This window comes from Ascaphus truei, chromosome 2 (assembly GCF_040206685.1).
Source record: "Ascaphus truei isolate aAscTru1 chromosome 2, aAscTru1.hap1, whole genome shotgun sequence".
Lineage (NCBI taxonomy): Eukaryota > Metazoa > Chordata > Amphibia > Anura > Ascaphidae > Ascaphus > Ascaphus truei.
The window spans coordinates 32521932-32545652 of record NC_134484.1 but is presented as its reverse complement, the minus strand read 5'-3'; the positions used below and the strand labels follow the sequence as shown (position 1 = coordinate 32545652).

The 23721-nt window shown below is 40.2% G+C and overlaps 1 protein-coding gene across 1 annotated transcript in view; it reads right to left on the bottom strand.

The window, feature by feature from the left end:
* The window catches only part of KCNQ3 (potassium voltage-gated channel subfamily Q member 3), a 296751-nt gene that overhangs the window by 48454 nt on the left and 224576 nt on the right, over positions 1-23721 (bottom strand). The window contains exons 7-9 of the mRNA XM_075581947.1: positions 3969-4064; positions 2842-2936; positions 399-425 (exon numbers count right to left, since the gene is read on the bottom strand). Coding sequence (XP_075438062.1) covers positions 399-425; positions 2842-2936; positions 3969-4064 — 218 coding nt within the window. The remainder of the gene's footprint in view (positions 1-398; positions 426-2841; positions 2937-3968; positions 4065-23721) is intronic.

The following is a 23721-nucleotide window of genomic DNA, read 5'->3' as shown; positions in this document are numbered from 1 at the left end:
GCCCTCACGCTTGTAGTCATGGAACATTAAAAAAAAAATACATTGCCAAGTGTTAAGCTTTTTTGTTTATGACATTGAAATGCACTGAATAATACATGTTTTGCATTGACTTGGCTATTGAAAACAGGGGTTATTATCTGCTACGATTCTGTTATACTTCTTGCATACACTATACACTGAAATAACTTGCAGAACTAGTATGTTTTTGTTCATCCTACCCATAGATTCAAAGAAAAACAGTTCGATTAAATATAAAGTTGGGTCAAATAACCTCTTCCCAACCAGGTAGATTAGAGAGCAAAAATGTATTGCAATTCCCATTTGGCTTTGAATGGATTAAAAGACAAGCAAATTACAAAACCACACCGAGATGTACTGTAGTTACTATAGAAACATACCTAGTCGCTCCATCCATTTGGTCTTTTCTTTATACGAAAGTCAAAAGAAAGCAAAAAAAACACATACATTAAAATCAAGCGGCCTTCATGGAACATGTAAAGACATATTTAGCAAACATGATTTGAATATGCCCTCTGCACTGCGACCGTGTAGGAAGAAAGAGAAAAATCACGACTTATTTCCAATATGTGTAACTCCTGTAGGTAATTGAGCACATCGTGGAATTCAAAATAAGAGGAAAATTATTCTTAGAGGCAATCCAAGCAGCAATTAAAAACTATATATATACATAGGAGGATCTTTGCTGACCACTCACGGGAGACCTAAATGTATATATATATATATATATATATATGTGTGTGTGTATATATCCTACTCTTGTGTTTTTATTTAAATAAATCAGTTCTGCTGTAGTTTTCGTTAATACTTAGTGCACTTTTTAATTATTATTCAACACTTAGTGCCATTTTTAATGAGTTTTGATATACTGAGCAGCCTATGATTTGTATAGTCTGTTTTAACACACTCCCCCAGCAGTGCAAGATGTTTGTAACACTTTCCTGTTTGTGATAATTTGTTGCTAATATTCCCAGAAGTTTGAGCTGCAAAATGTAACAATAGATAATGTTACCGTCGTGATATATGGATACACTGTACCTGCTGAGTTACACTAACTGAAGGATTGCTTGAAACTGAAAGGCAGCCATTTAGTGAACCCTGGGAAGCAGGATCTTTGCTGACCACTCACGGGAGACCTAAATGTATATATATATATATATAGATATAGATATTACCTTTTTTGAAAACGAATTACTTAACCTGCCGATCATTTAGTTCTCCCGTGAGCGGTCAGCAAAGATCCTGCTTCCCAGGGTTCACTAAATGGCTGCCTTTCACTTTCAAGCAATCCTTCAGTTAGTGTAACTCAGCAGGTACAGTGTATCCATATAGCATGACGGTAACATTATCTATTGTTACATTTTGCAGCTCAAACGTCTGGGAATATTAGCAACAAATTATCACAAACAGGAAAGTGTTACAAACATCTAGCACTGCTGGGGAAGTGTGTTAAAACAGACTATACAAATCATAGGCTGCTCAGTATATCAAAACTCATTACAAATAGCATTAAGTGTTGAATAATAATAAAAAAGTGCAATAAGTATTAACTAAAACTACAGCAGAACTGATTTATTTAAAAAAAAACCACAAAAGTAGGATATTGCTTGGATTGCATCGGTACTGTATATTATAATGATACATCATGTGAAACTTGCAGCAGAGTTGTTCACAGATTGAAAGGTTGGTAATTAAGTTTAGTGAAAATCAGAGCTGTGACTTGTTCTAAAAGATAGCAACAATTTACATGTTACCAAATATGCAAACCATATTCTGTGTACCTTTCTGGGAAATGTTACTTTCATACCAAAAACGTAATGACCAGTTTCAGCACGATATGCAATGAAGGTATTTCTACCCATTGCATGAATGTGACGCCTTACACTTCTGAAATGCACAACTACTGTAAGACAATGGGAATTGTAAGGCAATGTCACAAAACAGCAGTGCCAGTTCTAACAACATAGGGCAAAGTGCAGCATTCTTCAGAATCTTCCATAACCCGTGCATGGCATTTCAGCAGATATCATTTTGACAAAGAACACCAACCATTGTTTAAAATGGACAATGCAATTTTCAGATCAGGAGGGAATTATACAATGGACCAGGGTTAGTTTTTCCATATTTTCAGCAGCATTTTATTCATAGCTGGGACCGTGGGGTTTTCTTACTATATAAATACAGATAGGTGAAACTTTTGCCCATGTTTTTGAAATATAGCAAATCTTGGACCTTCGCTACTGGCAAAAAATGTCTCTCTCTCTCTATCTATCTATAGCGATAGATAGATATCTATCGCTATATCAAGGAAAACCCACTCTCCCCCCAAAAAAGTCACTCACCACCCGGCCATTTTGAATAGTGCTGCAGGAGAAAAACATGATTTTAAAGGCGACAAGACAGCAGAAGGCCGGGAGACGCCGTCAGGAACCCGCAACCGGACCCCGCCGCAGGTACGTGTCATGGGGAGGGGGGGGGTCGAGTGAGTTTTGGCGCCGTGATGTGTTTGAATAACGGCCGCTGCATCAGTATCACGTTATCCCATAGAATATCACTGTTTCATTAAGATTTATAATGCAGAATATCCCACTGCAGCATGAAAGCAGGAGCAATAGCCTTTGCTGCAGCTGTAGTTCACTACAATAAGCACCGGGCAACTGCTCCCTTCAGATAACATGTTTCGTGGATTCTTTGGCATGAAGAGAGATCCATTTTCATTGGTAATTTTTGTCACTCAGACTCCAATGTTAGAAATCACTTGTGCATGGGACGGTTACTGTCTGCGGATGAGAATATTGTAAAAAAAAGTTTTGAAATACTTGCCTAAAATATGGAAACTGTACAGTCGATTCATAGTACCTCCATGTTGCCATCAGATCGACCCTGCTTAAATTTGTGGCATAAAATCTCCAAGCAGACTAGAGTCAAATATTGGGGGGCGGGGGGGAAATGGGAAATTTACAGTAGAACATGTTAAAAAAAAAAAACAGAAAGACACATCTCAATTGTATTCTTACTAAGAACTACAAAAAAAAGTACATTTTACTTGAATAAATTTTTAAATGCATATTGCATGTGAGCTTTGAGAGTACAGATACAACCGGGCTCAAAGACCGTATACAGTACACAACATTGCATAAAACTTATGAACCATTGGATGTATCAGGGGTAGACACCCCTCTATTCTAAACAGCTTGAAATCTATGTTGATCTCCTATGCTAAAGTCACAGTTCCACCTGTTCTGGGTTTGTTTACGTTTACCTGAACAGGCGCTCCCCCACAGTTGATCCATGGTCCCCTAAAATCTGGGGACTACCCCAGTTCAAGATATTTGTAGATTGCTGTGCCAATTTTGACAAAAACATATATTATCATGGTCGCAGAACTGCAAACATGGCTGTGGGTCGCCAACAGGGAGCCGATACATCATCTCCCCATAAAGTCACAGATTTTCTATTGGCTGCCAGAGCAAGCCCTGACACCAGCCAGGGCAGTGAACAGTGGCGCCACCACTACTGAAATGGTGGATCTCTGGATGGCGGCGCACAACAGATAAGCTCCGGGGGACACCCGGTTTATTAAGGTACATCAAAAATGTACTGTTGGTGGGATTGCTGCTTTAATCTCAGTCTAGCAAATTAATCTAAATAAATAATATAATTAAAAAGGTCTAAAATAATTCTAATATGTAAGTAATCTTTCCTTGAGCCTTGTCGTCATGTTAGCAATGACCTGAATAGTCTTGAAAGCTCTTGTTAAAAATAGATTTATAATTTTTATGCTAGTATAATATTGTGTATTGAAAGTTTACATATTTTACATACCTAACATATGTTTGTTTATTTCTTTTCCCCTTTAATATTGCGATCATTATACAAACAATGTCAACTCATAAAATAAGCATTAGTAGATCGCTAGGAAAAAATTACTTAAGATAGGGAAACCAAACCTGGATAAGTTCCGCTGCTGGCTTCCTTCTTTTCTCAAAATGTTTTTGGCGATGTTGTTCTTGGACTTTGAGAGCCAGCCCCGAACCTAGAATTCCCTAAAAAAAAAACATGACACCTTCACAATGTGTGATACCTGTTGCGGCCTAGTATATATTAACATTAGAACAGGTTCGATCTTGCTAAAACCTCAGTTTTGAAAGGCAGCGAATAAAAATTATTATTACAACAACCATTAGTGTTAAAAAAAAACATGGATGTTTACCCATAATACATCATTGGATGGTTATTGGATGGTAAAAATGAGAATAGTTAACCTCTTGTGGCGCTATGGATAGAAGTGGCTTACACCTAAACGAAGAATGTAGATAGTATCCAATATCCTGAAGATTTGCACCTCATAGAAAGGGAGACAAAATGTGGAAAACACTACAATAGTGTATTACCCCAATAACATAGCACAATATATGCTGGCAGAGCAATTTACAGTAATACTCCAAACTGGAGAAATAAATGAATTAAAGTAGTGTACGCAACGTAAATCACATAATGAGAAACATGAAATGAGTGCTCCTTGCACTCCGATTAAAAGTAGATCCGCCAAGTTGGAAAAATTAGAATCCTACTCACCAAAGGTGGCTAGGACATTCGCCTTAGTGTGGAGTATTCACTAGCTGAAGACGCAGTCAGGTATCCAGCGTCGGTAACCTCGATGAGTTCTGCCGTCCGGACTCAATGTCTCTGGATTATCTCCGATCAGCTCCTCTGTTTACGTCACCACAAGTGTTTACTGCTACGGTGTCCTCGCTGTGCCACAACATCAACGCGTTTTGAAACTCTCAATAGCGGGTCTCTTCGTCAGGGATAAAACATCTAACTGCGAGCGGTGCACTTCAGCTAGTGAATACTCCACACTAAGGCGAATGTCCTAGCCACCTTTGGTGAGTAGGATTCTAATTTTTCCAACTTGGCAGAGCTACTTTTAATTGGAGTGCAAGGAGCACTCATTATGTGATGTACGTTGTGTACACTACTTTTATTCATTTATTTCTCCAGTTTGGAGTATTAAATTGCTCTGCCAGCATATATTGTGCTATGTTATTGGGGTAATACACTATTGTAGTGTTTTCCACATTTTGTCTCCCTTTCTATGAGGTGCAAATCTTCAGGATATTGGATACAATCTACATTCTTCGTTTAGGTGTAAGTCACTCCTATCCATAGCGCCACAAGAGGTTAACTATTCTCATTACCATCACTGGTTGTGAGATAACCAGATTGACTTTTTGGGAAGCTCATTGGACTCTTTTTTGGACTTATGTGCACAGGTTGTATAATTTGTAGTCACTGATTATTATTGTTTTTCACGCGAGCGCTAGTTTTTCACTAATGTTTCACTCACGAAAGGAAAAAAACTTGACAAATTGACAACATTATTGGAGTACGATAAAACATTATCAAGCTATTATCAGCTACTTTTTCTATAGATGTGTACTGTAGGTTGATCATATTTTATATATTACATATGTTTATATACATATACTGATTCTTTCCTATCTGTATGCAATACAGCATCATAAACAGAAATGTCACACAAGTAAAAAGACTCTAAATGTTTCCTTCATCCTGTTATAAAGTTATCACCCGGCCACCGATCTCAGTGATGGTGCATAAAGGTTAAAAAACAAAGACGCATTTAAAACGGAAGACTTTATTATTTTGTTGGACAGTTTGGGCTGTGATGACCTGCTACAGTAACAGTAAAAGTAAGTTTCACTTAGGAATCTTGCTTTGTGAGTCATTTACATACCGTACATGTAGTCATTTATTGCTGCCGTTTGCTTCTAGAACTTGCAAACATTTGACTCTGAAACAAATAATGACTCCTGGAATATCTCACATTTACAGCATTACAGCTCTCTTCTTCATTCTACGTTTCTGTTCCTTTACGGCATCCCTTACTTCTTCCACTACTCTATAACAATGACTAACATTTCCATATCCTTTTGCCCATTGTAGTTACTCTTTTTGCAGCCAGGCATTGTATCTTCTTTTCACCTGCCATGCCTACCTACCCAGAAACTCCTCTCCAACTACCTCTTCCCACTTTTCATCTGTTTCTGCTGTGTTTTGAAATATCCCAAAACCCTGGGCTAACCTATATACTCATCCTACCTCGCCAACATGCCAGTTAAAGAACTTGCTCTGTATCTCGCACTGCCAACTCCTCTAATCCTATCCACATTCCCGCTTGCCTTTCCTCCCTTTTTCCTGCTCACTCTGGAATGGCTGCTCTGTGTGCTGCAAACTAACCGCTGTTCATGACCTTTTTCTTTCAGTCATAGCCCCAGATCTGGTGAAAAACATAGTGAGCAAGTTTGCCTCTTTTTCTTTCCTCATTCCACTTTTCAAGTCATATCTCCTTGCCCTTAAACTATTCATCTCTTCTCCCCTGTCTCGCTCAGTGTTGCTGTCATATAATTTGTGCATACCTCCCAGTTTTTGGATAACTTTACTGCTTGGTTCCCACTCTCTCTTTCATTCTTGGAGACTTTAAATTACTATCAAATACTCTAACTTCTTAAACTACACTCCATAACCTCTTCCTTGTGTCTCACCCAGTGGACTAACTCTCCTACCATTTGTGAGGGCCACTCACACGACTGCTCCCTGTCCAAAATCTCCAAAACACCATATCCCATCTTTGACCACCATTTCCTTTCTCTCTCACTCTTCCTTCTGCCACTGTCACCACCAACCTCCTCACAAACTTTCCATAACGTAAACACAATTGATACTTCTCAGATCTGCAATCCTTTCTCACTGCTCTCTTCACTTTCACCGACCTAGATTCAGAGGCCTCCATTTAGGAGAACTGAATTTCCACTTCAGCAGGTTGCTCCTGTGACAATTCACTGCTACCAAACAATTAAGTCTGAAGCATGATACACTGACAAAACACATGAAGTACTCCTGCTGAAGTGCTGAATATTAGTGGAGGAAATCACACTCCCAATCAGATTTTATACACTACAATGTAATTCGCTCTTCATTGAATGCTGCCATCTCCTTATCTAAACAAATACCTTCCAACATTTTCTGGACAAGCTACCCGTCTATCTGAACAAGCTCCTCACCCCTACCACATGCAGCACTTATCATCTGAGATCTGACTCAAAAAGACTGTTCATTATTCCAAGGTTCAACAAAGTATCCGGCCGCTCCTCCTTCTCTTACCGTGCACCCCAAAACTGGAACAATCTACCAGAAACCCTCACAGCTGCGACCAGTCTAAGCTCTTTCAAAACTAAAGCTGTCTCACATTTTAATCTGGTCTGTAACTGTTACATACGCCTATAACATATATTATCTCTTACTGTGCATGCAATGTCTTGTATATAATGTATAACCCTGCTCGCATAATGTAACTATGTATTTGTAACCACGTATTGTCATCATAACTCTGTGCCCAGGACATACTCGAAAACGAGAGGTAATTCTCAATGTATATTACTTCCTGGTAAAACATTTTATTAATAAAAAAAAAAAAATTGTCTATATATATATATATATATATATATATTTATTTTTATTAATAAAATGTTTATAGTAACATTGACAATTATTGACAATTATATTATAATTGTCAAAGGTACTATAAACATTTTATTAATAAAAATATATATATAGCCAATAAAGAATATCACTTGTGAGCACAGTCACATGTCTTAGACAGGTCTGCAACCCTGCCTTTCACCCACCATAACTTAATATATATATATATATATATATATATATATATATATATATATATATATATATATATATATATATAGTGAAAGGCAGGGTTGCAGACATGTCTAAGACATGTGACTGTGCTCACAAGTGATATTCTTTATTGGATATATACAGTATAAATATATATATATAATTGTCAATAATTGTCAATGTTACTATAAACATTTTATTATAAATAATAATAAAAAAAATATATATATAAATATATATATATATATATATATATATATATATATATATATATATATATATATATATATATACATACACACATACACACACACACACACACACACACACACCAAAATTAAAGATTTATTGGATTAAAACATAAAAAAAAACGGTCCTGGCAGATCCTCTGACGCGTTTCACACACTGGGCCCTTTGTCAAAGATATTTGTAAAATATATATATTGTAAAATTGTATATTGTATTGTATATATTGTAAAATTTCAGGCCCTATTTGATCCTTAGTTTTCTTTTAAATAAAAGAAAAGTATTAAAAGGTTTATAATATATATATATATATATATATATATATATATATACACTCTTTTTTTTAATACTAAGAGCATGTTCTCCACTTTCAGCTCCTTTCTCTGCCCACTTTGCCTCCCTCCTCCCCCCTCCTCGCCCCCCCAGCATTCACATGTAAAGAACTTTCCACACATTCCAAAGAAAATATTGACATTATACAGATTACGCTAAAGCACGGTCTTCCACTAACCATGCTAACACGTACCCACGCTGCCCCCAATATATCAAAACTAGATATATGTACCTTGCTGAAACCTTGCCAAGGGGACCCAATGTTTTAGGCAAAAAACACCTTAACTTTTTATCTATAAATGATTCTTCTCGATTTTCTGTCTTTATTTATCTCAATTGTATTATGTTCATATTATCACTACCACTTGGGTGTATATTAATGAATTGTTGTATATCGAAATAAATGTTTTCTACTTTTATATATCCCCATGGTGTGTTGTGATTATTTCAGCGACTGCTTGGTCCCATTTTTAAATTTTACAAGGAAAGGGACATTGATATGATTGAAACTTTCAAATACATAAAGATTTTTTTTTAACAAAGTACTAGAGTGAAGCACATTTCAGATAAAGGGAAGTGATAGAACAAGAGGTCGTGCTCTGATGCAGGAGGGCGGCAGGGTAAGGGAAATGGGAAGAATTACTTCTTCACAGAAAGAGGGGTGGATTCATGGACTAACCTCCCAACAAAGGTGGTAGGGACTAAACCAGTAAGAGAATTCACACATGCATGGGATAGACACAATTTATCCTGTCAGGAATCTGGGCACACGCTGCCCTCGGCGCTGCCCTTCCCTACCTCTCCCACTGGCTGCGGTCTCCTCTGCCCCCGCTCTGCATCGCGGCCCATTCCTCCGCCCCCCCGCGGCTCTCCCACACGCTGCCAACATCACTGCCGGACGCGCGCCTGCTTCCATTACAGGGGGCGCGCCACACGACTTCATTTATTCACTGCACAAGCAGTGTAGCTCCGCCCTCCAGCCGTCTCAGCTTTCAGTCTCACGCACTCATACTGTGCACCTGCAACAAACCCGGACATTAACCCCTGCCCTATCACAAAGGGTTCCTGTGCTTTCCTCTGCTCTGCCCCCTCCTCCCATTGGTCCTCCTCACTTTAATACCCCTGTGATTCCTCTCCAACATCGCTCTGCATAGTTCGTCTGCCTAGTGCCGTTGGATACTGTGCCTTGCTCTCTCTCACTCTTTCAGCTTTGTTACCGATCCGGCTCGTCTACCAACCCTCTCTGGCTCCCCGACCTCGGCTTCCACTCGACTACGCTTACCTCTTGTACCCCTTGAACACGGCACTTGGACCCCTACTACCCGGAACTCTGTAACCCTCGACCCTTGGCTTTGGAACCTACTACGGCATCTTCTCTACACCTGGATTTGGCAAATACCTTATCTACCCTGGTACCCCTGGCCTAGTCCACGCCACCCAATCCACACTCCGGGCATGCTCTCTCTACTGCGGGTGCGTGGTTACTCACTCTCCACCTCAGTATAGGGGTTTAACCTGGTCTGTGGGCCTAAATACAAAATAAAACCAAGAATCAAATAGGGCCTGAGGTTTTACAGCAGATTGGAAAATGGGCAGACAAGGTGGTCTAAGTAGATCTTATCGGCCATCAAATTCTGCTGTCTGTACAGTATGTTTCTAAGTTGAGTTGCTTTGTCCCGCATAGCTGTCATTTTGCACCTGCTCAGTGGTAGATCACTGTGAAACTGCCAACTGGAACCCTTTCTCCTTGAATAGAGACACGATACATAGCAAGTCATAGTTATGTGCTACTCATGGTTATAATAGATGGTCATAATTAGATTGTGAGCTCCTCGGAGCAGGGACTCCTCTTCCTTAATGTTATTTTTATGTCTGAAGCACTTATTCCCATGACCTGTTATTTATATTATGTGTTATTTATATGATTACCACGTGTATTACTACTGTGAAGCGCTATGTACATTTATGGCGCTATATGAAGAAACACAATACATGGTATGGAATTTGTTTGCTGATTATATAATATTAATAAAATATATAATAATATAGTTATAAAAATGAGTAGTGACCAAACAGTCGATTTGCAGTCTTTAAATGAACTTTTGAAAGGAGTGCACAGTTGCATGTTGGCCAAAAATATATTTGGAACTGCAGTATTGTACATGGTGAAGATCTTGAGGCTAAAACAACTGACCACTAGCAACCAGTCTTCCTTGCATATTGTTGCATCGGCTTTTATAGAAGGGGTAAAATGCATGGAGGCGCACAAGTTACTTGAGGCACCACTTCTTGTCTGAAAGCAGATGTACATTATACATGCATATCATAGAGCATGCCATTACACAGGTGGACATGGTTTTTGTATAAAGCAGTCAATTACTCTTCCATTCTTCCAATCGCAACAGTATGTTATAACATTTCATAGTTTCCCACAGCACTTGGCCCACTTAGGCTCCTATTCAATATGCTTTAAACCCACCTTACCCTGAAATGAATGAGGCATATCCTTTAATAATACAAACAAAGGCAATATTTTTATCTTTGAAAGTGAAAGCAAAACATTGAAACTAATGCTCCACCTCAATCGTCCAGTGCCGCGGTCGAAGAAGCAAACGTTTGCGGCGCAGAGGCACTGTCTGCCACGATCGAGCTGCGGGGGATCCATGTTTCTGAATGAGACGCCCAGCAGTTGTTAATCCTCTGGTGTGGCACCCACCATAGTCACATCCCTGCATGTGGCAGTGGCACTGAAGACACTTAAGGGTAGATCCACAGAGCTCCATTAAATCTGGGCTACAGGTAGCCACAAAGCTAATGGTATGCAAAAACAACGTCCATTCGGCAAACTAGCATCGTTACGTTAGCTGTATTAATGAGGATTTTCATTGCGCAGACGCATTAACCAATACACTGCACATGGGCAAAACTGTAATGTCTGTTCCAGTTAATACACATGCGTTATAGCTGGGTTACACATGTGCGTTACCTAAACCTAATGGGTATGTGCACGCTCAAATTAAAAAAATACACATTACATACTGAGGTATCTCAGCCACATCAGCTAGACCCTTGAAGTGTTAATATAGCTGAGCAAGCTTCTACCTCTGCTGCTACTGTTGCTGCTGATGTTGCTGCAGCTGGAAGGCTGAGAAGCCTAAAGTTTACGAAGGAGGAGTTGGAGTTCCTCAGTGCTGGGTGCTACAGTATGTGCTCATGCACAAGCACTACTGAGAAGCAGAGGATTTGGGGACATATCCTCACAGGAAGTAATACCGTGGGCAACACAGTCCACATACTGTCCATCCCATGGACATATTGAAGAAGTGCTTGGCCGACAGCAAGTGTAAGTTAGCTGGCCATGGGGCCCACACTAGGAGGACAGGAGGGGGACCACCGGCTCACCTTGACCTCACGCCCATAGAGCAGCACTTAATGAAGGTGATTTCAACCTTCCAGGTTGTGGGACAACCAGGACTGATAGATACAGAGGATCTTGAAAGGGATCGATCTGGTAAGTGAAAAGACAGTGTGTTTATATATATATATATACACTGTCTTTATATATATATTGCTGTATATATTGTGACATAGTCCAAAGATGTTAGGCATCTGCCCCATTTTAGATCAGAATGTGCAGGAATAGTTAAAAATGATCCATTCCACAGCTTCTCATTAACTCAGGCAGCTGGATGGAAAATCCAAACCACAGATTACAATGTCTCTAGTTCTCCCTCACCTGCTCTTCTAATCACATGCACAGGTATTTAGAGCAGAGAGGTTTTGCATTTCAGTCTCTCTCCTTAGAGCCTGGAGGCTGGGGGTATCGCTGCTCCCCGGAATCCAGTTCGGGGTGGACGGCCCCTCCAAGTATCACAGTACCAGAGGATTTGCCTGGACACTTGGGACCGTGTTCCCACCACGAACAGATAAGACAAAACAAAACAAATGTTTATTGCTGTTGCTAAAAGACTGTGCTGTATCTAGTGACCCTAAATGAGAGAGCATTATTTTAAGCTGGGGAACCAGGTTAGTTGGCCAGCAGCTGTTAGAGAGACTGATTCTGATGTGTAGTTAGATACCTGAAAGGGATAGGATTTTGTTTATATAATTTGGTTTCTTTTTACTTGAAATAACAGTGTGGGAAATACTATAACACTGAAATGAGTGAACTGCTGAATGAAAGTATCTGAGTACCTCTAACCTACACATGTTAAAGCTGCAGTACCTTACTTGGATGAAAATAAAGCAGGCAGAAGCCTGAGTTAAGCAACATAATACTTTGCATGTTCCTGTTTGTTGTTTAATTAACCCTAGAAGACTGTGTCAGGAAGAACCCAGACAGACGTCAGCGCTACAAAAGAGGGGCGTTTGTCACAATATATATATTGCTGTGCATGTATTCCGTATTTAGCTAAATAACATATGTGACATGGTTAGATGTCTGCCCTCATAATATTCCAGTACATTATAGGCTGCAGATTGCAGTAAGGTTCCAATCGGTATAAAGTAATCCTTTGCCTATTTTCAGATCGTATAACTGCTCACTAATAATAATGACACCAGTTTAATAAACAGTTAAATAGAGTACAGTATGTACAATACTTAATATGAGATCTGAATAATCTTCTTATTAAAGTTATCTAAACACCATATATGCCATGCTATCTAACAAACCCCCTACCATCCACACCCCCAAACCTTAATGGGTTCAACTGTGCGGCTGAACAATACCCCATCCTGAGACATACTCCACCCCCACAATTACAGTACTTTACCTGTTGCTTCAATATTGCCCGTTATTCCCTCTAGATTGTACAGTATCTGTTTGCGTTTGTTTGGTCTTACTTGTATGTCATTCAGTTTATGTAATTGATGTCACTCTGTACCCAACTGTACTGTGCTGTGGAATTTGTTGGTGCTTTACAAGTAAAGGATAATAATAATACTGTACCCAGCACTTATCTCCTTAAATCTGCCATCAGCAACCTGCTTATAGTCTTAATGTTCACTGAGGAGTCTTGTCGCTCTTCCTTCTGCTACTAATCACCCCACTGCTTTAGCTATTTACCTGTGTCCCTCTAACCTGCTTCCTGTCTAAATTCATTCCAGACTTCTCATATTTCGCATTGTAAACATGGTATAAATTGTCCATTTTGTTAACATAACATAGTAACTTGAAAATGAGGGGTTTCTCTAAATGTAAATGATACACAAAGGGGTGATAAACTGTAGCATGCCTCAGCTTTCATTCATGTGCATGTGAGTAAAGGCTTTCTAAAGTTTAGCACCCATTGATGGATCAGGCCTCTGTAATTTGTCCCATAAAAATCCTCTCTAAATAAAGAGACCAGTCAAGAAAAGGATATTTATGCACACCGAGACTATCAAAATGTGGTTATATGTACCAACGTTTTGTATTACTGTGTTTAATTATACAGTATTTTGTACCTTTTTTGAAGGGACATCAAGCAGACAGCCATCTGCAGAGGCTGACGTGCCTTGGAAGAAGACCGGGCTGAGGATACTGTGACCTTGCATCTCACACTGGTTCCTACAGAGGAATATGGTGCTTCTGTTCCTCCACCACCTGCTGCTCAGCTGTTCTTGCTCCTACAACTGCTCCAGATACTGCTCCAGCTTATCCTGATACTCCAGCTATTCCGGCTGTACAGCCTCCTCCAGCTTGCAGCTGTTCATCCTCCTGTTCCTGCTGTTCCTGCACCCAGACGTCAGGCTCCTGAGCTGGGCCCACAGTTGATGCAGCTATTCTTGCGGGTTTGCAGGAATTCATGAGGATCCAGATCTGGGTTTCGCCAGATGAATTGCTCCTTTGGTCAGCCTCTGCCGCACCTGCATCTGGCAGATCAGGGTCTTAAGCCACTTGATGCGGCACAACAGTTTGCTCATTACCAATAGTAATTGGCAGCATCCAGCAAGTCTCTGACAACATCAGGGGGGTCATTATTACTGCCCATTCCACCTCCTTCCTCTGTGGAATCCCCTATTCCACCATCATAAGCCACTGGTCCCAGTTTGCTTGAGGCATGGCAGGCCGCACACATGGTGACATAGTGAGCCTATCCCTTCTGCCACGAAGAAGAGGATATTTTGTGTTCTGTTACTTGGTCTGATTTGACCTTATTTGTTTTTGTTCACGTTCTTGTTTGGACACAGTGAATTAACTGTGTGTGAATAAAAGTTTTATTCACTACTTCTGTCTCTTGGACATTACTGTTAGAAAACGTTGAAACATTATTGTACACCCATACTTAATGCCGTCAAGATTATATACCATATTAGGTCTGACAAACATATCCAACATTCATTTAATCACTCAAAACCCTAGTGCAGTTTATTACAAGCACTTGATGGCCTATTATATGATGCATCTCTTGATGTGTTTCAGATATTGCTATTATCAATAATATATTGCACATCAATTTTGCACATCAATTGTATGTTTGTACCATATTTGTAAACTGACTTTATGCTTTTTACTACTCTGAGTAACAGCACAGTAGACGCTACATTTCCTGGTATTTTGTGGCGATACTGGAGTACAATATCTTTTTGACATTACGGCTTTCTTTCATTATTTCGTTTGAGTGCTGGGTACCCTCCCTTGTGTTAAATATATATCTTTGTATGACACTTGTAACGTTTTGTAATGAAAGGGATACATTACATACTCACTACAGTTATGTGGGTTGCACTTTAGACCTGCCCTTTTTGCTTGTAGGCCATTCCCAGAAATAACTCTATGATAATCATGGTCTGCATATGAGTAACGGCAGGTTGTGGTGCGACCTAATTATCGTAACGTACCTAATTATCGTAACGTTATTTCCATGTGCTAATTTTAACGGAGATGTTTTGCTAACGTCTCAAGAGCATATGATTTGCATATGAGTGTAACACATGTCCACCCCTCCCCCCTCTGGGTGATTGCATTGCTACACGGTGTGGTGTGGTGTGGTGTATAGCTGCTGGCTCACAAAACATCTGAGTCTCCTGCAGTGTTGTGGAGGAGGTCAGAACAGGCTTCTGGGGTAATAACTGATTCATACTGAAGGTGACAGCGCCTGCATCTCTTGCAGGCCCCAGGGATGTGGGGGACAATCCCTACAGGAGGACTTCTTTACCCTTCCCTGATAGATTGCAGTCTCAGGCAGGAAGGTATAGTAAAACACTGGAGAACTTACAGCTTCACAACAGCAGGCAATTCTTAGGGCCTTCACCCTCAGGATGTACCCTGGACCTTCACTCCAAGCCAATTGGCCCTGAAGCAGTCTTTGCTCTTCCCTTAATCCCTGGTGAAGTAAGATGTATAGTCTCCCACTCCACTCCCCTTGGGGAGGGAGTACAAACTGACAGAGCCCTGCACAGCTGTTGGGGTAGACCAGCCTCTCTCAAGGTTAGAGGCAACTGAGTAACTTTGGTAGTGCAGCCCCTAAAGTACAGGAAGAGCAGGAACCAGGTCTGAGTCCCTGATTGGACACAGGCTTAGTTGCACCGCCTAGTCCTCTATGACTCACTGAAGCTGCTGGGGGTGGGGAAAACCCATGATTAATCCTGGCAGGCCTGCACTTACCAGGGCTTACTGCCAGGAGAAGGGCAGACTGGTAGCCAGAAACCAGTCCTGGCTACATGATTAAGCCAGATGTCCGTTAAACTGTAGCGATCTGATATTTTTCTGGTTAACGCGAGGGCATCGTAACCCTAATCCCCTTTGTGGATATGGGTTATGACTATTGATGCGTTAAATAATAAATAATAATAGCATCTTCTTGTTCCACCTGGGGATGACTGCACTGCAACACCATCTACAATGCAATCACCATGACGTCTGGGAGAGGTGCCATCAGAAAACCTCTACATCTGCATCTTCCTCCAGACAAAAGATCCTGGTCTTGGTCACCATAGGAAAGCCACCATCGCCGATACAGCAAATGAGGATTTTACCCACACCTTTCTCAATGCAGTACAGCAGTCTTAAGGAGACTCCAGGGTCTTCTCCTTCAAGGAGTTCTGCTCTTAAGAGGCATCCCGTAGGAAGTATACCAGGTGCTTTTCCTGGACTGATTACTCTCACTCACCACCACCACCACCACCACTCCAGAGACAGCAGATCCAGGGAGTGAGATCAAGACAGAGTAGTCAGCAGAGTCTACTGCCACTGAAAATGCTGTGCATCTCTTTGCGTGGAAGGCCGTAACCCTGCAATGTGTGTTCTGTAGGCATATTGTTAGTAGGGGTGAGTTAGTTAAGGACATGCAGATATTGCTCATCGAAGAGCACTTGAGGCTGTCTCGCCCCTTTGTATTCCATTTTTTTTTATGTTAAGCTACTCAAAGCTTTGACTTAGATTCTCAATATCTCACTAGACCCTGCAGATGTACATGTATAGTGTGTTTAGTGTCTGTGACATTATAATGCAGGCTACGCCATCTTTAAAATGCATTTACAAATTGCTAGAAATTGTATATTCATAAAAATAAAACACTATAGAGTAAAAATAAAAAAAGACTCCACTATTCCCCCCTTTTTTACTCCATAACTTGACGGGGCTTAGGCATTAGTGTTCAATCATTCCTTCAAGTGGTCTAAGAGTCTAGTCCATAAGGTGTGAGAATGAAACCCAAAGGTTCTGTCGCATGGGGGACAAAAAAGGGAAGCAAAAGGCATCTAATATAATCTTTGCTAACGATACTAAATTGTGTAAGGTAGTAGAATCAGAGCAGGATGTAATTTCTCTCCAGAAGGACTTGGACAGACTGGAAACTTGGGCAAGTAAATGGCAGATGAGGTTTAATACAGATAAATGTAAGGTTATGCATTTGGGAAACAAGAACAAACCAGCGATTTACACATTAAATGAGGCAAAATTAGCTCAATCCTTGATGGAGAAGGATTAAGGAGTGGTTTTAGACAGCAGGCTTACCAATAGTGCTCAATGTCATGTAGTAGCTGCAAAGACAAATAAGATCTTATCTTGCATTAAACAAGGGGACGGGAGGGAAGTATGCATAATTATTCCACTGTATAAATAATTAGTCAGACCACACCTTGAATATGGAGTACAGTTTTGGCAACCAACTCCATAAAAAAAGGCATTATTGAACTAGAGAAAGTGCAGAGAAGAGCCACCAAATTAATAAAGCAGATGGAAAATCTGATTTATGAGGAGAGGCTAGCTAAATTAGATTTGTTTACATTATGAAAAGAAGCGTCTAAAAGAGGATATAATAACTATATACAAAGATATTCGAGATATACAATACAATGAGCTTTCAAAATTACTATTTATCCCACGGGCAGTACAAACGACACAGGGACATCCCTTAAGGTTGGAAGAAAGGAGATTTCACCACCAACAAAGGAAAGGGTTCTTGACAGTAAGGGCAGTTAAAATGTGGAATACATTACCCATGGAGACTGTGATGACAGATACAATTGATAGCTTAAAAAAAAAGTTGAACATATTTTTAGAAAGGAAAATTATACAGGGATATACCAAATAAGTAAACATTGGAAATACAGTATGTTGATCCACAGAGAAATATGATTGCCATTATTGGAGTTGGGAAGGAATTTACAGTATATTTTCCCCTTGTAATACATCAATGGACAATGTTTAGCTGTGTTTTTTTGTTTGCCTTCCTCTGGATCAATAAACTTTAAATACAAATTTAGACTAAGTATCTGTCATCTAAATTTAGCATAGGATGAACTTGATGGACATGTCTTTTTTCAACCTCATCTACTATGTACTGTAACTATGTAACAATGGAATTCAGATCTCCCGCCTTAAACCTTTCTCACTGACTGCCCCACACCTCTGGAATGCCCTTCCCCTCAATACCCGACTAGCACCCTCTCTATCCACCTTAAGACACACCTGCTTAACAAAGCATATGAGCAGCTCTGTGGCTGATACTTTACACCTCACACATAAACCTTGGCCCCTTGCAGTCGCACTTACCAGAACACCTACCTACTGTCTCTGTACGTTCCTCCTACCTACCAAATAGATTGTAAGCTCTTCGGGGCAGGGACTCCTTTTCCTAAATGTTACTTTTATGTCTAAAGCACTTCTTCCTATCATGTGTTATTTGTACTATTTGTTATTTATATGATTGTAACGTGTATTATTGTTGTGAAGCGCTATGTACATGCCTCACATTGGCATGACACAAACCATGGATTGCACCCTCATACTCTCCCTCTTTGATTAAAAAAAATGGTGTGTGTGCCGAGCACGTGCATTTTAAGTGAAAATTCTTTGTCTTTTGTCACTGTTTTGTCACAGAAATTGTATTTGTAATGGTGATGCAAACACAGAGTAGGTAGCGCTAACTATATAAGGAATTAACCCTAATGTGAGGAATAACCTCACATAGGGGGCTGCCTAAATACTAAAACTGACCCCCTGGGCAGGTAACAAAACAAGAGAAAAAAGATAAGTATTAAAAAGGCGCCGGCAGATAAAGGATATATTCACCAACAGGAAGAAATCGATATGGACTCCAGACGGTAGAGATGTGCTTAAAGAAAATATAAAAAAACACAAAACATAGTGTAATACTGTAAGTACAAAACGAACAACATATAATTTAACACTAATACTAATTAAATAAATATATATCAGCTGAGATCAAGGGTGATGGGAATATAACAACATTTAATAAAATAGTTTAAAAACACTGGACATAAAAAACATATACAAATGATATAAACACAATTTAAATGACAATTATTAGGACAATAGGTAAGGGACCATTAATCAGCTGCACCAGGTGGAGTGCCCACTCACCGGACGAAAGATGAAAGCAGGCGGTGGATATATCTGAGAGTATCCCCTCTCTTTTCAGCTCACACAGCTACTGCATCAGGTTCAGTGTTTTTAAACTATTTTATTAAATGTTGTTATATTCCCATCACCCTTGATCTCAGCTGATATATATTTATTTAATTAGTATTAGTGTTAAATTATATGTTGTTCGTTTTGTACTTACAGTATTACACGATGTTTTGTGTTTTTTTATATTTTCTTTAAGCACATCTCTACCGTCTGGAGTCCATATCGATTTCTTCCTGTTGGTGAATTTGTAATGGTGATGTTTTTAATTAAAAATCAAAAAACACAATTTCAGTGCCAAAACACAAAGAGGTTTTGCTTAGAACGCGTGTTTTAGCTATTTGCACTTCTATATTTATAATAACTGTAAATTCCTTGTGTGTGTGTCAGTGTGTGTCAGTGTGTGTCAGTGTGTGTGTGTGTGTGTGTCAGTGTGTGTGTGTGTGTGTCAGTGTGTCTATGTGCATGTGTCAGTGTGTGTGTGTCAGTCAGTCAGTGTGTGTGTGTGTGTGTGTGTCAGTGAGTCAATCAGTGTGTGTGTGTGTGTGTGTGTGTGTGTGTGTGCGTGCGTGTGCAAGTGTCAGTTTGTGTGTCAGTTAGTCAGTGTGTGTGTGTGTATGTATGTGTGTGTAAGTCAGTCAGTGTGTGTGTGTCAGTCAGTCAGTCAGGGTGTGTGTGTGTGTGTGTGTGTGTGTGTGTGTGTGTGTGTGTGTGTGTGTGTGTGTGTGTGTGTGTGTGTGTGTGTGTGTGTGTGTGTGTGTGTGCGTGTGTGTGTGTGTGTCAGTTAGTCAGTGTGTGTGTGTATGTATGTGTGTGTAAGTCAGTCAGTGTGTGTGTGTCAGTCAGTCAGTCAGGGTGTGTGTGTGTGTATGTGTGTGTGTGTGTGTGTGTACGTGTGTGTCTGTGTTTGTTTGTGTGGTCTCTGTGTGGTCTCATGTCCTGGTGCGCCAGTGCCCGAGCGCAGGAGGCCTCTGCGCGTGCACGTCGAAGGCCGAGACCAGGCAGTGTTTTTGTGCACATGCGCGAGTGCGACAGAAACGCATGACGGACGGGAGCATGACGGCCCCATGCGACGGCGCGTGCCTATCCCTACTGTGACGTTACTCGAGATACAGTTTTTCATTTCAACGCAAGGATTTTTTCCCATGAAAACCCTGTAGGCGCAGAAAAGAAGTTTCACTTCAAAAACTCCAAACTCTTGATATTGGAGTATTTTAAGAAACAGGGTGAGAGCTGCACTTACAAGACCTAGGTAGATCATGCTGCTGGCATAAGTGGCATTCTAGAAGCAGTTTTCTCCTCCCCGTACTTGAGCTATCTCTGCTGTACACACCACCACTAACATCATATTCATCACCATACTCCTCCACCTCAATAGTTGTACAGTATATTTCTGTCATTGTAGACTGCTATTTCTCAGGCTAAGATTTTCTTGCCTATCCCCCCATTGCCACTACCAGGGCCATGCACGGATGATGATGATGATGATGATGATGATGATGATGATGATGATGATGATGATGATGATGATGATGATGATGATGATGATGATGATGATGATGATGATGATGATGATGATGATGATGATGATGATGATGATGATGATGATGATAATCATGATAATGATGACAAATGACATGGCATTGCTGCTATAGCCAGAAAATGAGGGTGTTGGTGGAAGTGGTCTTGTGTTTCTTTTTCTTTTTTTACTTTCAAATATAGGATATATAGTCATGTCAGATTAGTTGTTAGTTGTAAGGCTAATAGTAGGAGAATGAATGCTGCAAGTGGTGGCTAATGCAGCCTACTGCTCACATCATCCTCATCATCATCACCATCCATCCATCATCACTGCTATTACAGTACCACCAATACCATTAACAGATGTCGTAGCACAAAGGATCACATTATTTGTTCCTACACTACTTGTACCATCAGCGTCACTTTCATTCCAATATTGAGCATGGTGTTGAAAGTGTTTGTGTTGCACCATCATTATCATCATCCTCGACCTCCGCCTCTGCCTCTGCCTCTGCCTCAATCTGTCCCTCAGCCAATCTGTCCCTCAATCTGTCCCTCTATCCACATCATCAGAGTCTTTAAATAGAAGAGCTACGGTAGATATGTGCATCCATCTTCCTCCGCTCTGCATAGTTTGCTGAGGATGTATACAACTCTGACTCCCCTCCTGGGTTGTTCTGCCGGTGCCCTTGCACACCCCGAGGTTGAGGCCTGTCCACATTCAGAAAAATACTCCACTTCCAGAGCAGAGTCCTCTTCCCTCTCACTCACACAAGCAGTAGCAATAAGACCTGTGCTAAATTTGGCATTGATGGTTACTCTCTCTAAGCAACCTCGAGTGGTGCCCGTAATTTGTAGTTCTTTTGTTAGGACCTGTTCCATCCTGTTGGTGGTGACCTGTTTCTCCTCACCCAAAGGGGACAAGGATGATGAGTTGTTAAAATATTTGTGGTAAAAATTGTTTTAATTATATTTCTTTTCATACTAGAAATCTGCTGCTGGGGGTCAAGTACAACTAATGCCTATTTTGACTTAGCAGTTACTATTGTTCTTGTTGGGCTCCCACTGCTAACCATTAATAGACTTTTCCTGCTGCCACAATTACCACCATGACACCTTCCCAACCCCCTCCCCTTTGCCAATATGACTAGACATAATTTAAAGAGAAATCTAGTAGTTCTAGTATCTAGTAATTGTAACAGTGCCAATGCTCTGAAACGTCTGTCCACACGCTATCCCCAAATGCGCCAGGATGTGGTAAGTATGCCCTATTTACAGTATGTCAATTGAAAAAAAATTGCAAACTCTTAATTTCGAAAGCGAATTGAATTGAAAATACAATGCCCATTGACTTTTAGCATTAAGCAAACTTGTTGCGCATTTTTGGAGCGAATCAAACTTTTTCGCTGAACTGAAAAAGGGTGTAATTTGCAAAGTCCTCTTACGCATGCAAAAAGTTCACACGTCTTGTAACTAACAATATCTGAATTCTGAAACATCCATTTATATTTTTAAATATATTAATTTGCAGAACAGAGGTACTGTACAAAGTAGCTGTATCATTGTAGATGTGTTATTTTGTCTGCAGTGACTAAAAGGGCTGCCGCTTTTTTAAATTGAAATGCAAAATGTGAAGAAGTACAGTTTTTGTTAAAAATTATAACTTGTACTGTGTGTTCTTCAGAATGACCATGTCCCTTTTCATAGTCCTAATTGTTGTTAAACATTAATTAATTGTCAAAAAGGCCTGGAAGTGGCACATGGAAACATTTATATAACATTTAATATACAGTTGTGTGAAAAAGAAATTACACTCTCTTTGAATTCTATGGTTTTACATATCAGGACATAATAACAATCATCTGTTCCTTAGCAGGTCTAAAAATTAGGCAACTACAACCTCAGATGAACAACAACACGTGACATATTACACGATGTCATGATTTGTTTAACAAAAATAAAGCCAAAATCGAGAAGCCATGTGTGAAAAGCCAAGTACACATTAGGATTCAATAGCTTGTAGAACCACCTTTAGCAGCAATAACTTGAAGTAATCGTTATCCTTATGAATTTATCAGTCTCTCACATCGTTGTGGAGGAATTTTGGCCCACTCTTCTTTACAACGTTGCTTCAGTTCATTGAGGTTTGCGGGCATTTGTTTATGCAAAGCTCTCTTACGGTCCCGCCACAGCAATTCAATCGGGTTGAGGTCTGGACTTTGACTGGGCCATTGCAACACCTTGATTCTTTTCTTTTTCAGCCATTCTGTTGTAGATTTGCTGGTGTGCTTGGGATCTTTGTCCTGTTGCATGAGCCAATTTCGGCCAAGCTTTAGCTGTCGGACAGATGGCCTCACATTTGACTCTAGAATACTTTGGTATACAGAGGAGTTCATGGTCGACTCAATGACTGCAAGGTTCCCAGGACCCTTGGCTGCAAAACAAGCCCAAATCATCACGGCTCCACCACTGTGCTTGACAGTTGGTATAAAGTGTTTGTGCTGATATGCTGTGTTTGTTTTTCGCCAAACATGGCACTGTGCATTATGGCCAAACATCTCCACTTTGGTCTCGTCTGTCCAAAGGACATTGTTCCAGAAGTATTGTGGTTTGTTCAGATGCAACTTTGCAAACCTAAGCCGTGCTGCTATGTTCTTTTTAGAGAGAAGAGGCTTTCTCCTGGCAACCCTTCCAAACAAACCATACTTTTTCAGTCTTTTTCTAATTGTACTGTCATGAACTTTAACATTTAACATGCTAACTGAGGCCTGTAGAGTCTGAGATGTAACTCTTGGGTTTTTTGCAATTTCTCTGAGCATTGCATGGTCTGGCCTTGGGGTGATTTTGCTGGGAAGTCCACTCCTGGGAAGATTGGCAACTGTCTTGAATGTTTTCCACTTTTGAATAATCTTTCTCACTGTAGAATTATGGACTTTAAATTGTTTTGAAATGGCCTTATAACCCTTCCCAGATTGATAGGTAGCAACAATTGCTTCTCTAAGATCACGGTTGATGTCTTTCCTCCTTGG